This window comes from Corythoichthys intestinalis, chromosome 6 (genome assembly GCF_030265065.1).
Source record: "Corythoichthys intestinalis isolate RoL2023-P3 chromosome 6, ASM3026506v1, whole genome shotgun sequence".
NCBI lineage: Eukaryota > Metazoa > Chordata > Actinopteri > Syngnathiformes > Syngnathidae > Corythoichthys > Corythoichthys intestinalis.
The window spans coordinates 46,488,807-46,503,258 of NC_080400.1; the positions used below are offsets into that span (position 1 = coordinate 46,488,807).

A 14,452-nucleotide genomic window follows, 5' to 3' on the forward strand; every position below is an offset into this window, starting at 1 on the left:
CATCAGAGTTCTGGGGATATGAGTGCTCCTCAGCTTCCTCAAGTAGTAGAGGCTTTGTTGTGCCTTGCCCACCGCTGTGGAAATTTGATCCCCCCAGGACAGGACCTCAGTCACCGTTACCCCCAAGAATTTAAAACTTCTCACCCTCTCCACCACATCGTTGCCGATAGAGAGAGGCTGATGTGACTCCCCTTACGGAAATCCACCACGATCTCCTTGGTCTTTTTGGTGTTTAGAGCCAAGTTTTTGTTGTGACACCATGACTCCAGATGTTGCACCTCTCTTCTGTAATCTGTTTCATCGTCGTTGGAGATGAGTCGGAGCACTGTGGTGTCGTCGGCAAACTTGACGATGAGGTTGGATGCAGAGGAGGCGGAGCAGTAATGAGTGTACAGGGTGTAAAGCAGAGGGCTCAGAACACACCCCTGAGGGGTCCCGGTGTTGATGGTGAGAGTGGAGGAGGTGTTTTTGCCCACTCTGACACTCTGTGTGCGATTGGTTAAAAAGTCCACAGTCCAATTGCACAGGGAGATGTTGAGGCACAGTTGGTGGAGTTTGGACCGGAGTTTAAACGTCCGGATGGTGGTAAATGCCGAACTGTAGTCCACAAAGAGGAGCCGTGCATAGGTGTTTTTATGCTCCAAGTGCACTAAAAGTATGTTATGTGAGGTAATGTGATAAAATTTGTAGGTTTGGTTAAATCCCTTGATGTGTATCGTTGCGAAATAGTCACATTCCAGATTAAAGCAGCCTCAATGTTTTTGTTTGTTTGCTCTTTTTTAACCTTCGATGCCTGTTGTCGCTTATATGCATCATACAAAAAATTTTGCATTTTTACCCCTTAATTTTATCAAATTATTACCTTTTTTAATATATTTTAATTAACTTCTCTTGATTTAGCATCTACTTGAACACAAAAACACAAGTGAAAAATTTATAAATGTAAAATTTTTAATTTTTAAATTTCAAAGAGTTCAGCTCGGTCCTATAAAAAAACAGCCACCAATTTTCAATTTTTGATTGGCAAGAAGTTCTGTAATGTGAACTATGCTTCGCACTGTATCACTCAAAAGCCTTTTCAAAACCCACAGCTAAGTTTGTTAACTTACATGAGGCTGGAAATGTCATAAAAGTATCTTTAAAAAGGCCAGATGTACATCAGTCAGTGGTAAGAAACATTGTTAATCAATGGAGAAAGTTTAGCACTGTTGCTAGTTTCCCTTGGAGCGGCTTAAACTGAAAAAAAAAATTTTTTTTCTTCATTGTGAGTATTGATGAGTCAACATCCTACTTTTAGCTACAGTGGGGCAAATAAGTATTTAGTCAACCACTAATTGTGCAAGTTCTCCCGTTTGAAAATATTAGAGAGGCCTGTAATTGTCAACATGGGTAAACCTCAACCATGAGAGACAGAATGTGGGAAAAAAAACAGCAAATCACATTGTTTGATTTTTAAAGAATTTATGTGCAAATCATGGTGGAAAATAGGTATTTGGTCAATACCAAAAGTTCATCTCAATACTTTGTTATGTTCCCTTTGTTGGCAATAACGGAGGCCAAACGTTTTCTGTAACTCTTCACAAGCTTTTGCACACTGTTGTAGGTATTTTGGACCATTCCTCCATGCAGATCTCTTGTAGAGCAGTGATGTTTTGGGGCTGTCGTTGGGCAACACGGACTTTCAACTCCCTCCACAGATTTTCTATGAGGTTGAGATCTGGAGACTGGCTAGGCCACTCCAGGACCTTGAAATGCTTCTTACGAAGCCACTCATTTGTTGCCCTGGCTGTGTGTTTGGGATCATTGTCATGCTGAAAGACCCAGCCACGTCTCATCTTCAATGCCCTTGCTGTTGGAAGGAGATTTTCACTCAAAATCTCTTGATACATGGCCCCATTCATTCTTTTCTTTACACAGATCAGTTGTCCTGGTCCCTTTGCAGAAAAACAGCCCCAAAGCATGATGTTTCCACCCCCATGCTTCACAGTGGGTATGCTGTTCTTCGGATGCAGTTCAGTATTCTTTCTCCTCCAAACACGAGAACCTGTGTTTCTACCAAAAAGTTCTATTTTGGTTTGATCTGACAATAACACAATTCTCCCAGTCCTCTTCTGGATCATCCAAATGCTCTCTAGCGAACCCCAGACGGGCCTGGACGTGTACTGGCTTCAGCAGGGGGACACGTCTGGCAGTGCAGGATTTGAGTCCCTGGTGGCGCATTGTGTTACTAATAGTAGCCTTGTTACTGTGGTCCCAGCTCTCTGTGGGTCATTCACTAGGTCCCCCCGTGTGGTTTTGGGATTTTTGCTCACCGTTCTTGTTATCATTTTGACGCCACAGGATGAGATCTTGCATGGAGCCCCAGATTGAGGGAGATTATCAGTGGTCTTGTATGCCTTCCATTTTCTAATAATTGCTCCCACAGTTGATTTCTTTACACCAAGCGAAGAGTGAAGAGTTACAGAAAACATTTGGCCTCCGTTATTGCCAACAAAGGGTACTTAAAAAAGTATCGAAATGAACTATTGGTATTGACCAAATACTTATTTTCCACCATGATTTGCAAATAAAATTCTTTAAAAATCAAACAATGTGATTTTCTGTTTTTTGTTTTTTTTTCCACATTCTGTCTCTCATGGTTGAGGTTTACCCATGTTGACACTTACAGGCCTCTCTAATCTTTTCAAGTAGGAGAACTTGCACAATTGGTGGTTGTCTAAATACTTATTTGCCCCACTGTATGTGATTGCTAAACCTGACAACAACATATTTATAAACTGGTGTGTGTCGAGTCGCAACTACTCATGTGTGTAGTGACTAGTAGTCATGCAGAGGACGAAACTGCTGTGCTGAAGCCGTCGGACGGGCCTGGCACTGACACCGCCCTTTTTATAGTTTTAGTAGTATGTTTTGTGGCGGATAAAAACACCTGAACACACAGTGATACTTAATTAAAATTAAGTTACTGATTCTTTTATACTGAGAAAAGTTTAGCTGAAAAAAAGAAAGAGCAAGTGTACAGTACTATCCAACTTGGCAATAGGGCCATGTAGAGGAAAAGGGGAATAAGATGAAGGGGTCATAGAGCAGAAAGAAAAATGATATTATGCAGTAAGGTACCTAGGTGTTGGGGGAGACAAGAACGAGAAATAAGGAAGGTGGGGTGTGTGTGTGTGTGTGTGTGGTGGGGGGGTTATTTGTGGATTCATCGCTTGCTGGATAATTCCCTGGAGGATGCCTCTCCAACACTTGAAAGCTGTGAAGTGTGTGGTTCTGCTCATACTCCTCCTGGTAATTGGAAGAGGGGAGAGGAGGGGGGGTAGGTGGAAACAGCAGAGGGAGGAGGGTCAGTTCCAGAAGGGGATATATGGGGTACAGGGAATGCAAATGCAGGGAAGATGGAGATAAAAACAAAGGTCTAGATGAGCATAGGATGTATGCAGCTAAGGGGGAAGAGGTGAAATTAGTACTGTTCTACTTTTTTTTGCTGATCATTTTTATTCTATACCTTCTTCTATCAGTCTTCCTTCCTCGTACGGCCATCAGTGGCATGTCCGTGGTTACAGGCTGGTTCTGAAACAAGGCCACAGGCATTTAATCATTGATGGACTTTTTTCTCTCCACTAATAGCCAGCAGGCAACCTTGACTTACTCAAATATACCAAGACCTGCTGATTCACTCCCTACGGTCTTCAGACATGCTCGCAGGCTTGAATACAAACGCGAGGAAAGCTGCACATAGATGCACGTACACTGTATATTTGTTGTGCACACATGTAACCAGAATGTGTTTCAAATATGTCTGTTTCTCATAGCCCATAAGGGATTCTAAGGCCCAATCAGTGGCAACAAACATCAAAACATAGCTGAGATTAAAGGAGTATGTTTGACCATAAAAAGGAGACAAAACTGTGTTTGTTTTAGCTCCAGGCATGTACAACTAAGCTTTATATTGCACATAAAACATCTAGCTGTGTTGATTTTCCTCAACATAACAATACTTCTGTGCTATATTCACCCAGCAAATACAACATTAGGTGAATTTGAAACATGAGAATTAGATCTAGTAAATCTCATAAAAAGGCAACTCCCTGTGTGTACTATGTTCCACACCCGCGAAGATTTAATACCGTATGTAAAAATCTAGCCAAACCTAACCCTTAAAAAAAAAACATAATTTAAACAAATTTTATTTTTTTTTCTCTGCCCTGTGGGAGCAACTACTTCTGGAATTTGAGGTTTAAGGTGACATTTTTGTTGACATTTACGCAGCATCTCGTCCAGTAGGCCTCAATGCTGTTGAACACATTGTGGCAAAACAGTACAATGGTTACTCGATATACGAACGCGTCGGTACACGAAGAATGTATTTCACAAAGTTTTTCTAAGCTTTTTCCGCTTCATGTTACGAAAAAATATGCATACGAAAGATAATACGTATTTTAAAAGATATGCAATTCCAGCTTTTGTCTCACAAAGAGTGCTTTTACGCTCACACAGGGTCCACTACATTGGTATTACTTTTGCTTTTGCACATTGCCTCACTCGAAAGATAAGGGTCCACATTTTCTTTTTTCTTTTTTTTTAAAAGTTGCATTATGTTGTATTATATACTTTAATGCGGTGTTTTAGTAGAGCTGGGAATTGAATGATTCGGTCATTTTTATGTAAAACGCGGTACATTATACAAGGAAATCATGATACGAAAGCCACTCTGGAACGAATTAACTTCGTATCTTGAGCTACCTCTGTACTACATTCAAGTAGAACTCTGAATTCTGATTTGCTTATAGACAAGTTTCCTGAGCCAAAATTAGGCGGCACCATCTTTGACATTTTCTGCTACGGACAGAACACATTGAATTGCGGTTGAAGTAGACAAAGTTTTAAACTACCAAATCAAACCAGAAGAACCCATGGAATCTCCAAAAACTGATTCAGCACGACGTAGATGAGACTCCGGGATTTTCCGAGCTGGGCGTGGTTGTTTGAACTCCTGGAAGCACCTATATATATGCTAGGAAGTGGAACGTTTGGAACAGCATCCAGCTTCAAAGCGCCAGTGTGGATCTACCTCGCCATACACCTTAAATTGAAACCAGCCGCAGATTTTTGGCTCACAGTTTTAACCCTAAAGTAGACATGTCCAAAGTCCGGCCCGGGGGCCAAATGCGGCCCGTGATCAAATTTCATCCGGCCCCCAGCCTCTGTTATAAAATCAATAACTTCTGGCCCGCATACAGACTTGATAAATTGGTCAGCAGTACTGCTACCAGCATATCAAGTAGCTTACACCTTAAATGCTGCTCCTCCTTTACCCACTAAAAGGCAGCAGCACTCTAAGCAACATTGCCCCGTGTAATCCTTTACTCTCAATTTTCTAAAATGGCGACAATCAAGAAAAACAAGAAAGTTGACTGCGACAGCCGACCCATCAAGGATAGGTGGAAATTGGACTATTTCTTCACTAAAATACGCAACAACTGTGTCTGCCTCATTTACAAAGAGACAGTTGCTGTTTTTAAAGAGTTCAACGTGAGGCGATATTACCAAACAAGACACGCTGACGTGTACAACAGGATTACAGGGAATATGCGTAGCGAGAAATTGAAGCAACTTGAAGCTAGTTTAATTTTACAGCAGCAGTATTTCGCAAGAGCCCGAAAGTCGAAGGAGAACGCCACAAAGGGTAGTTGCGAGATTGTTGAAATTATTAATTAAAAAAAAATAATAAAGCAAATGTGACACACAGAATGGCTTGCTAAAATTTGCTTAAATATATCGTTCTACGTAAAGGACGTAAGCCAAGGTCGGCCCCTCAAATTTCTAACACACTAAATCTGGCCCCCTTTGCAAAAAGTTTGGACACCCCTGCCCTAAAGTATCCACCTAAATGATTGCATGTTTTTCTTATCACTTTGTTGATCGTTAGTGGACAAAATTCTACCAATCTGTGCAGCCTGTGTTGACATCGGGTGTAGATTGACACGAAATTACAAATAATATTACAGTTGCTGAATGCAAGGAAATAATATAAAGTAATTTTCATCTGCTTAGATTACAATTATGAGCTTAACGCACATGTACATATAAACACAAATAGTATGTAATTATTTTTTATTGCAGATATTGATCGCAATAAATCTTTTGGTCATGATTCCATTTGTTGTTTTATTTAAAACAATTGGTGCATGTGCAAAACAGGTCAATAAATCACAGCTTATGAAATTATAAGAAAAATACTAACGAAGGTCGAGCCTTCCATCATCAATGTAGGATGCACATATTCTCGATATACTGTATGTCCATCAACATAAGTGTTGTTGTGAGGCACATCAAGTTGTCTTCCCTTGCCTAACAACTTTTTCCACTTGTTAACAAACGGACAAAAAAACGTAACACTTGAATTTAAGCATTTACACAGAATTGTAGTCAAATTGAACATAAATATACCTTTTATTGCTTTGTGGTGGCACTATGTTGGCTCCACATCTGCCTTCATGAACAAAAAATTCCCGTATTCATGTTTTAGGACACATTCAATTGGATGCTTCGGAGCTTTTCAGGTCCCTGATTACGTTTCCATCCACTGCCATTAAATCAATAAAATACAAACTATTGTGGTTGTGGCGACTCTTAGCCATTTCTTCATGTTGTCTTCCCATGTCGTGATGATGGCAGATGGATGCGGCATTTCCAAATTGTCTTTTTTGACGGATTTTGATGAGTAATGCCACTCCAGCTCCACTGTTGTTTTGGTTGGAGCAAGTGTAAAACGGAAGACGCGAGCAGAAATGCGGAAGTAAAACGGAAGTACCTTGGAAACTTGTCCATACTACTGTATAATGTAAAAACCCATACAACAGGGGTCGGGAACGTTTTTGGCTGAAAGAGCCGTAAACACCACATTTTTTAAAAAATGTAATTCCGTGAGAGCCATACAATATGTTTAAAACTAAAAATACAAGTAATGTGTGCATTTTATGTCATTTCAACACTTTTAAAGTACAATGGTTTGGGTTAGTCTTTGAATTCTTTTTAATAACATTGTTATGCTGTTGCTATCAATGAAGACTATTGCCTACCATTAATGCAATTTTTGGTGTCGCATGGTTTTGCTGATGGCTTTGTAGTCTGGTTGATACTTGGTTGGGTTAAGCTTCACGCAGGCGTTGAGAAACTTAGGATGCGTCTCTTTTCATGTTCACGAAGAGCCACAAATCCTGTTTTTCCCCACCACGCACGGAGCACAATCAGTGCACACCAAAACAAGTTTATCCATTGGTGGGGTTTTTTTGTTTAGCGAACTCAGTGAAGGACTTGAATAAATCCTCCCCTCTTGCTGTCCCTTTAATAGTCAAAACCTTGCAATCACGCTGAATTGGATAAATTGCTTACGTCTGATGACTCATCCAAAGCGAGAGAAAAAATGGTGCCGCATTTATGTCCTTCACTTGCGTTGCCTCAATTTGATTTGACATCATGATGGTCTTTATTTAAAAAAAACGTCAAAAAGTCTCAACAAAGGCAAATTCCTCGGTCAGTTCCTGCTGAAAGGTACGATACTCATCTTTTTTTCTTTTTCCCATCATCTCAATAGGGTTTCTAAAATTAACTGAAAAACACGGACAACAAAACTAAAAACGAATTAAGTTTGCTTCACACACATGCGCACATCGGCCGCTATTTTCGACAGCAAAAAGCGGCGACCCCACTTGAACAGTGTCTCTGCCTCATCTGCGTTGCAAATGCAATTGATAGATAAATAAAAGTATAGATAGACACAATGACATGTATGTTTGCCACTTTCCCTGTAAAATTACTGCGAACCGGCTTTCTCGTCGCCGGTTGTAGTGACCACGTGTCCCATGATCACCCTGGGCTCACGCAGCCAATGGCATGGGACTTGGGGGATCTAACGTAGCACCTCTAAATTGCTATTTGATGAAATCTAGTTCGAATTGCGCGAGTGTTGTCGGAGCATTAAAAAAGTTAACATACGCCGCAAAAGTCATGTCCGCTGATTACTGCACAACACCAGCATATGACCGTCGCCGTTTTGCGCAATTTCTTAATAATTAAAGATTTGTCTGCGAGCCAGATGCAGCCGCAAAAAGGGTTTTTTCGGGCTCGGGCAAGCAAATCAAGTTAATTGATCAGGCTCGGGCCGTGTCGGGCTTTAATACCCGCGGCCGGTCAGGCTGGATTTTTTAGGCCCGATTTAACTTCTAGCGTCATGTAATTTTAGCACACTGTACACCTATTCAGCCTGTTGTTCTCTATTTTATTTTAAATTGCCTTTCAAGATGACATGTCTGTTCTTGGGGTTTGATTTTATCAAATAAATCTCCCCCCAAAATGTGACTTATACTCCGGTGTGACTTATGTTTTTTCCTGTTCATTGCGCATTTTTTGACTGGTGCGACTTATACTCAGGTGCAACCTATAGTCCAAAAAATGCGGTAATATGAATTATAGCAAAACTGCTTCCTTGGCATGAATTTGAGTATTTTTGGTATATGTTTGATTTATTTTTAAATAAATTTGATAAAAATCTTTAATAAATTGTCTCGCCAAGTTTTACGCTGGTGTAGATTTGCTAAGAAAATATGAAGTCATTACTTCTCATCATCGCAGTTTACACTTGCTACCACTGTCGATGTTGAGACCTATGTAATATTACACTAAATCATATACGTATGAAGTGATATGAAATATCACATTTTTAATCAACAAAAGCACAAACCAGGAACTCGTATCTTTTGCCATCACAGGTTTGATGAAATCCGAGTAATATTTCCCATAATGAAAAGCTGATGCCACCAAGATCTCATAATGTTATCTCTCACAAAAAGATTATTAAAATTGTGATATGGCTAATCTGTTTTATGAATTTGAGGTAACACGAGAAGCCATGGCCAGGAAATCTCTCTAAATCTACCTTTAATGTTATTTTCCTAACACTAGCTCTGATGGTGTTGAGTACATTTGGGTATAAAGCAAATTTTAGCTTTATTTTATTCTATTTATTATTCTTTTGATCAGACTACTACGCACTTGTTTAATTCTTTTGTGTGTGCACAGGGCAACCTTGTTAAATGCTTCAGGGGCATTTATACAGTAATTCCATACTATTTTATGCTCTCTGTCTCTTTCTTTGACGTCATCTTGATCAAATCCTGTGAGGTACAATACCAAATCTCTGCCTTTCTCAGTTCCTCTTCCCTTCTTACCGTCTTTTCAATCACATTATCACCCTCTCCGCAACCCCTACCCCCTTCCAGCCAAACAAAATTCCACCATGGAATGGAAGGATTAATGACCTCTCGCTCATGTGCGCGTGCACTTGCACTCACATGCAACCACAATCGCATGCTATTGTCTTTTGTGTGTCTGTGGTCTTATCTTTTTTTGCCTGTCTTTACAACAAATGACTTCTTTTTTGTTTGTGTGTGAGTGTCTGTGTGAATTCCAATATATTAATCAATGTGTAATTAAAAAAGAACAAAAGACATATGTAGAACAATAGTGTGCAGAGGTCATGTAATTGCTTCCAATAAAAGTGTTACGCAATCAACAAGCAAAACAGTATAAAAGACTCTACATTATTTGAGTTTTACAGTGGACTGCTTGTTGGTTTGTCATAGCAAGGGTTCTGTGCCCTCTGGTGGTAGGTGGACATGACTTGGTGTTGAACACATACTAGACAAATAAGGGTAAGAAGACGCAATACTTGGTAAATTGAGGGATAATAAAATGAAAGCTAAAATGAACCTGTTAACATACACAATACAATAGTGGAACGAGACCTGCCTAATGGGATATTTTATGATTTCATTTCATTCAGTTTTTATCTCTACTATTTCAGGTTTTAAGAAAGAAAGATAGTCTTTGTTTATTGTGGGCTGAGTGGTTAGATTTCTTTGTCAAGTTTGCTTGAATAGGTTGAGATTTATTAGTCAAATTGAGGCATGTGAACCAAGTCTGGTCCATAATGTAATTATCCTTGGTCCGTTTGCACATCGAGACCAGCAAGCACCTACTCCTTTTCTGTTGCAGCAACTATGCTACTAATCTCCTCATCCAGGTTTACACTTTCCCGTCCCATGATATGTCCAAATCAGGTTGAATATAGTAGCACCCTTAAAACATGAGGTAAATTATGTTACTTGACAAACTGCCATGATTCGATTGCTGCACAGACCTTGTGTGTGAAAGAAAATATTTCCAAAAGTGCCATTTTTGCTCATTTATGTCTGTTGCTGAATGCTATTCTGCTAATGTGCATTCACGTAGTCCCATCTAAAGTTACAAAAATAAAGCATCTGGTGGCGCTCTGACGAGTGTTTGATAGAGAAGCCCATTAACGATTCTCCATCAATTCATACTTGATACATCACGCATTCACGCCTCATTTTTGCCTTTAATAACATCGGAAAAACGGCATCATAAACAGGTGAAATTGAGACTCGCGGAAGGCTTGTTGGATGTGTCATAACTAATCTGTTTTTAATGATTGAACGGTGTAACTTAACCGTTATGTTGAACGTGCCAGAACGGCAGTCTTTCACATGAAAATACCAAACAACTGCAGGAGTTTGTGTGGAGAACTTATATCAGTTGAATACAGGTAGTCCCTGGGTTACAAACGAATTCCGTTCTTATGCTGGCGACGTAAGCCGAATTTCTGCCTAAATTGGAAATTACCCCTTAAGTACCTTTAAATACCCCCCCAAATCTAAAAAAAAAAGTTCCAAAAACATGTATCATACATAATATTAATAAAATAATGTTTAAAAAAAAATTTAAAAAAAAGGGAAATGGCGGACGAGACACTGTTACGCAACAACAACAAAAAAAATTTTTTAAAAATTTTAAAAAATTAAAAATTAAAATTAAAAAAAGCAAAAACGACTGGAGACTAAATGGTGGACCAAAGCCGGCATTGTCAATCATGTAAGCCGGGTACGTCGTAACCTAGGGAATATACTGTATATAGTGTGGATTCAAATAGCTCATTTGGCAGTTTCCCGGAAAAGAGAAAATCTCATTTTCCTTCATGGTTTGATTCACCTGACACCCTCCAAACCAGGGGTGCTCATTATGTCGATCACGATCTACCAGTCTATTGCAATGCTAGTGTGGGTAGATCACGGCAGGGTTTTGTGTGTTTTTTTTTTAAGGCAAAAAAAAAATTAATTATGTTTTGTTGTGCAATATTGCTGCTGAGATTTGTAGGCGGCCCAAAAAACAAACAAACAAAAAATAGGCTTGCGACCTTAAGGATTAATCATGTTTTGTTGTGCAGTATTGCTGCTGACATTTGTAGGCGCTTTACAACGCTATACAAATAAAGTTGAATTGTATTGAATACAAAAAAAAATAGACTTATGCCTATCATCCATCTCATCACCTGATTGATACACAGGACAGCCAGTCAAATGACGTCTGAATTTTTTTTTTTTAATTTACACTTAGGTGCATGCTCAAAAAACGGGTATAAGTGCAGCAAAGCTAACAAGCTAGTAGCTCGCAACATACTGAAATTTTCGGACTACAAGCCGCTACGTTTTTCCTTCATTTTGAATCCTGCGGCTTATAGTCAAGTGCGGCTTATTTGTTGATTTATTTTGGTTAATAGGTAACACTTTATTTGACAGCGGCTTCATAAGACTGTCATAATTTTGACATGACGCTATTATGGGCATTACTGAATACTTATGACAGATGTCAGTAAGAGTCATCCGGCAAATAATGTAAATAACTCCTTTTATGTCCTGCTTGGATCTTTTACATCCATTCAAAAAGGAGATAATTTGCCGGATAACACTAAACAACATCTGTTATCAGCATTCATTAATGCTCATGACATAATTATGATTGTCAAATGACAGTCTTATGACACCAATATAAAATAAAGTGTTACCAAATACCATAACTAGCAATTAATGAAACAACTTGAACAGTAACTGAAGAAATAATTAGCACAGAACATGATTTTTTTAAAAATTGTTATTTACATCTGTAATGCTGCAATGCATGCAAGGAGGCATGTTGGACAACAACAGTGTTGACAGCAGGTGGTAGCAGATGCTGCTGCTGTCAAATAAAGTGTTACCGGTTAATATATTTTGGCGTAAATATTCCATAATACACTGAGGACAGCTGCGGCTTATAGTCCAGTTTGGCTTATCTTTGAACAAATGCCATTTTCGTGCCAAATTTAATGGATGGCGGCTTATAGCCAGGTGGGTCTTACAATGCGAAAATTACAGTACATTGCTGCTGACTTAAACCCTAACCCCCCCCCCAAAAAAAGGTAGATCGCAGAAGGTTGTGTCCTTGAAAGGTAGATGTTGGCGCCAAAAATTGTGATCACCCTTGCTCCAGACATACGCACATACCTCAGATTCATGAAGTCCTAACCAATAAATGAACCATTTTGTTATAGAAGTTGACAATTCTGACAAGAAAATATGCTTCCAGGATAATAACCCTTTTGTTGCTGGTGTTTACTAGACAAGATCATGACTTGATCAAAGATAAGAGTAAACTGTTGATGTATTTATTCATACAAATGTAAAATTTTGTAATGTTTGCTCATTTTATGCTTAACACTTTTTTTATTGGTGCAGAACTGCTTTAATCCTTTTCTCAAGGCACAGAAGACCCCACTACTAGTATTTATGCCAATAACAAGTAACAAATATCACTTATGGGTTTTATTTAAATTGTATTTATTTTTTATCATTTAACAATATTTAAGTTTTTCACACTTTTCAATGTTTTAGCACACTAAAGTTAAAGTAACCCAAAAAATAAATTGCAGGTCACATGTACAGACAGAAAATTTTTCACACTCGTGCTCATACTTTCACCAAGTGGAAATCATGTCTGCACGGCCGTCAGGTGAGGGAATGACTGCAGTATGTTCTTCCTAAATTTAACTGTAATACAATAGAGATTCATGTGTGTTTCAACCACATGTTTATTTTTGAAGGGGGGAGCTGACTTGATCAACATTTAAACATGATGAGTTTTGCATTTATGCTATACTCTTCTTCCAGCATGCAGCATGCTGCCTCCTAATCCACTGTGTCTTCTTTCTCCATCCAACAGCCAAAAAAGCAGCGGATGGCTCTGTCATCGCAAATGGATACTGCGACTTTTGCCTCGGAGGCTCAAAGAAGACTGGCTGTCCTGAGGACCTCATTTCCTGTGCGGACTGTGGACGCTCAGGTAGGGCAAAGATGAAGGGGATGTTAAGAAGGACAAATGTGGTCCTCTGTTAATGCACAGTGAAACCCCATTGTGAAATGCGTCCTTGGCTCATCAGAAACAGCATATTGTCTGCATTTTAAACCATGTGCAAATGAAATAAACACATCTCAATAGTTTATAACGATGGACCATACCAATGTTTTTTTAGCCCAACTAATCATGTACATCAGAACAATATCGCTATGACTGACTATTTCTGGCGAGTTTTAAATGTCACCCTGAACACACAAATCAACTTGAGTTGATACTTTTTGCCACTGTATTAAACCAATGAAAAGATTTTAAGGTGCTGTCATAGTGCTTTTCCCTCGACAACAAATTAAATCCAATGAAAACATTGTTGGTTTTTAGTTTAAAATAATGAGCAACACTTGGTTGAATAATTATAGAGCAATACCAGGTATCACATAGTCATCCTGAATGTTGTGACTGGCACATGAGTTGCATTTCAGTATTTAGGGATGTAATTACCACTTGTTGATTATATATGACGCCAATTTACACCCATGTCATTGCAACTTCAGGATGAAATAATTTTGAGATACGCATTAAATTTACTGTGGCTGGCAAAGGTTTGTATTAAAGAGCAGCTGAAGAGCTTTTCGGATTTCGTTGTTGAGTGTTTTACTCAGTTGAATTGTATTAAATGCATCATTCGCTGTCTCAAAAAGTCACATAATTTTTTTTAAATTTTTTTTTAATAATAATTGGTCGCGTAGTTTTTAAGTTACGGCCATAGCAACACCTTAGCAACAAGGGACGCACCGCCCTGCCAACCGCTACCTGATGACGTAACTTTCAGGGAGCCTCGCCACCACTCTGAACACGGAAATATAGCACCACGCTATCCTCGCCATATATTGCAAACATTTTCTGGGTTTTACTCGCGAGATTCGTCATGCCATCTCGATGTGTAGCGATGAATTGCTCACAGGAAGACTGGAGACTCCAGGAGTGGTCCAAAAAAACTTCTCCTGCAAAGGTTTGGACCGTTTTTGTGAGCATGCATACAGGTCCCCAATCGGCTTATTTTTTTCATCATTTCAGTGATGACAGCTTTGAAAACCTACGACAATGCAACGTCAGTGACATCGGTGTTGCTGCTATGCTAGCTGTGGGTAGTCTTCTCTGTTGCGTCGGGGAATCTACGTCACACTTCCAGGTTTGCGAA

General features: G+C 39.2%; 1 protein-coding gene across 1 annotated transcript in view; it reads left to right on the forward strand.

Moving 5' to 3' along the window:
• The window catches only part of dpf1 (double PHD fingers 1), an 87,845-nt gene that overhangs the window by 55,154 nt on the left and 18,239 nt on the right, over nt 1-14,452 (forward strand). The window contains 1 exon segment of the mRNA XM_057838643.1: nt 13,120-13,239. Coding sequence (XP_057694626.1) covers nt 13,120-13,239 — 120 coding nt within the window.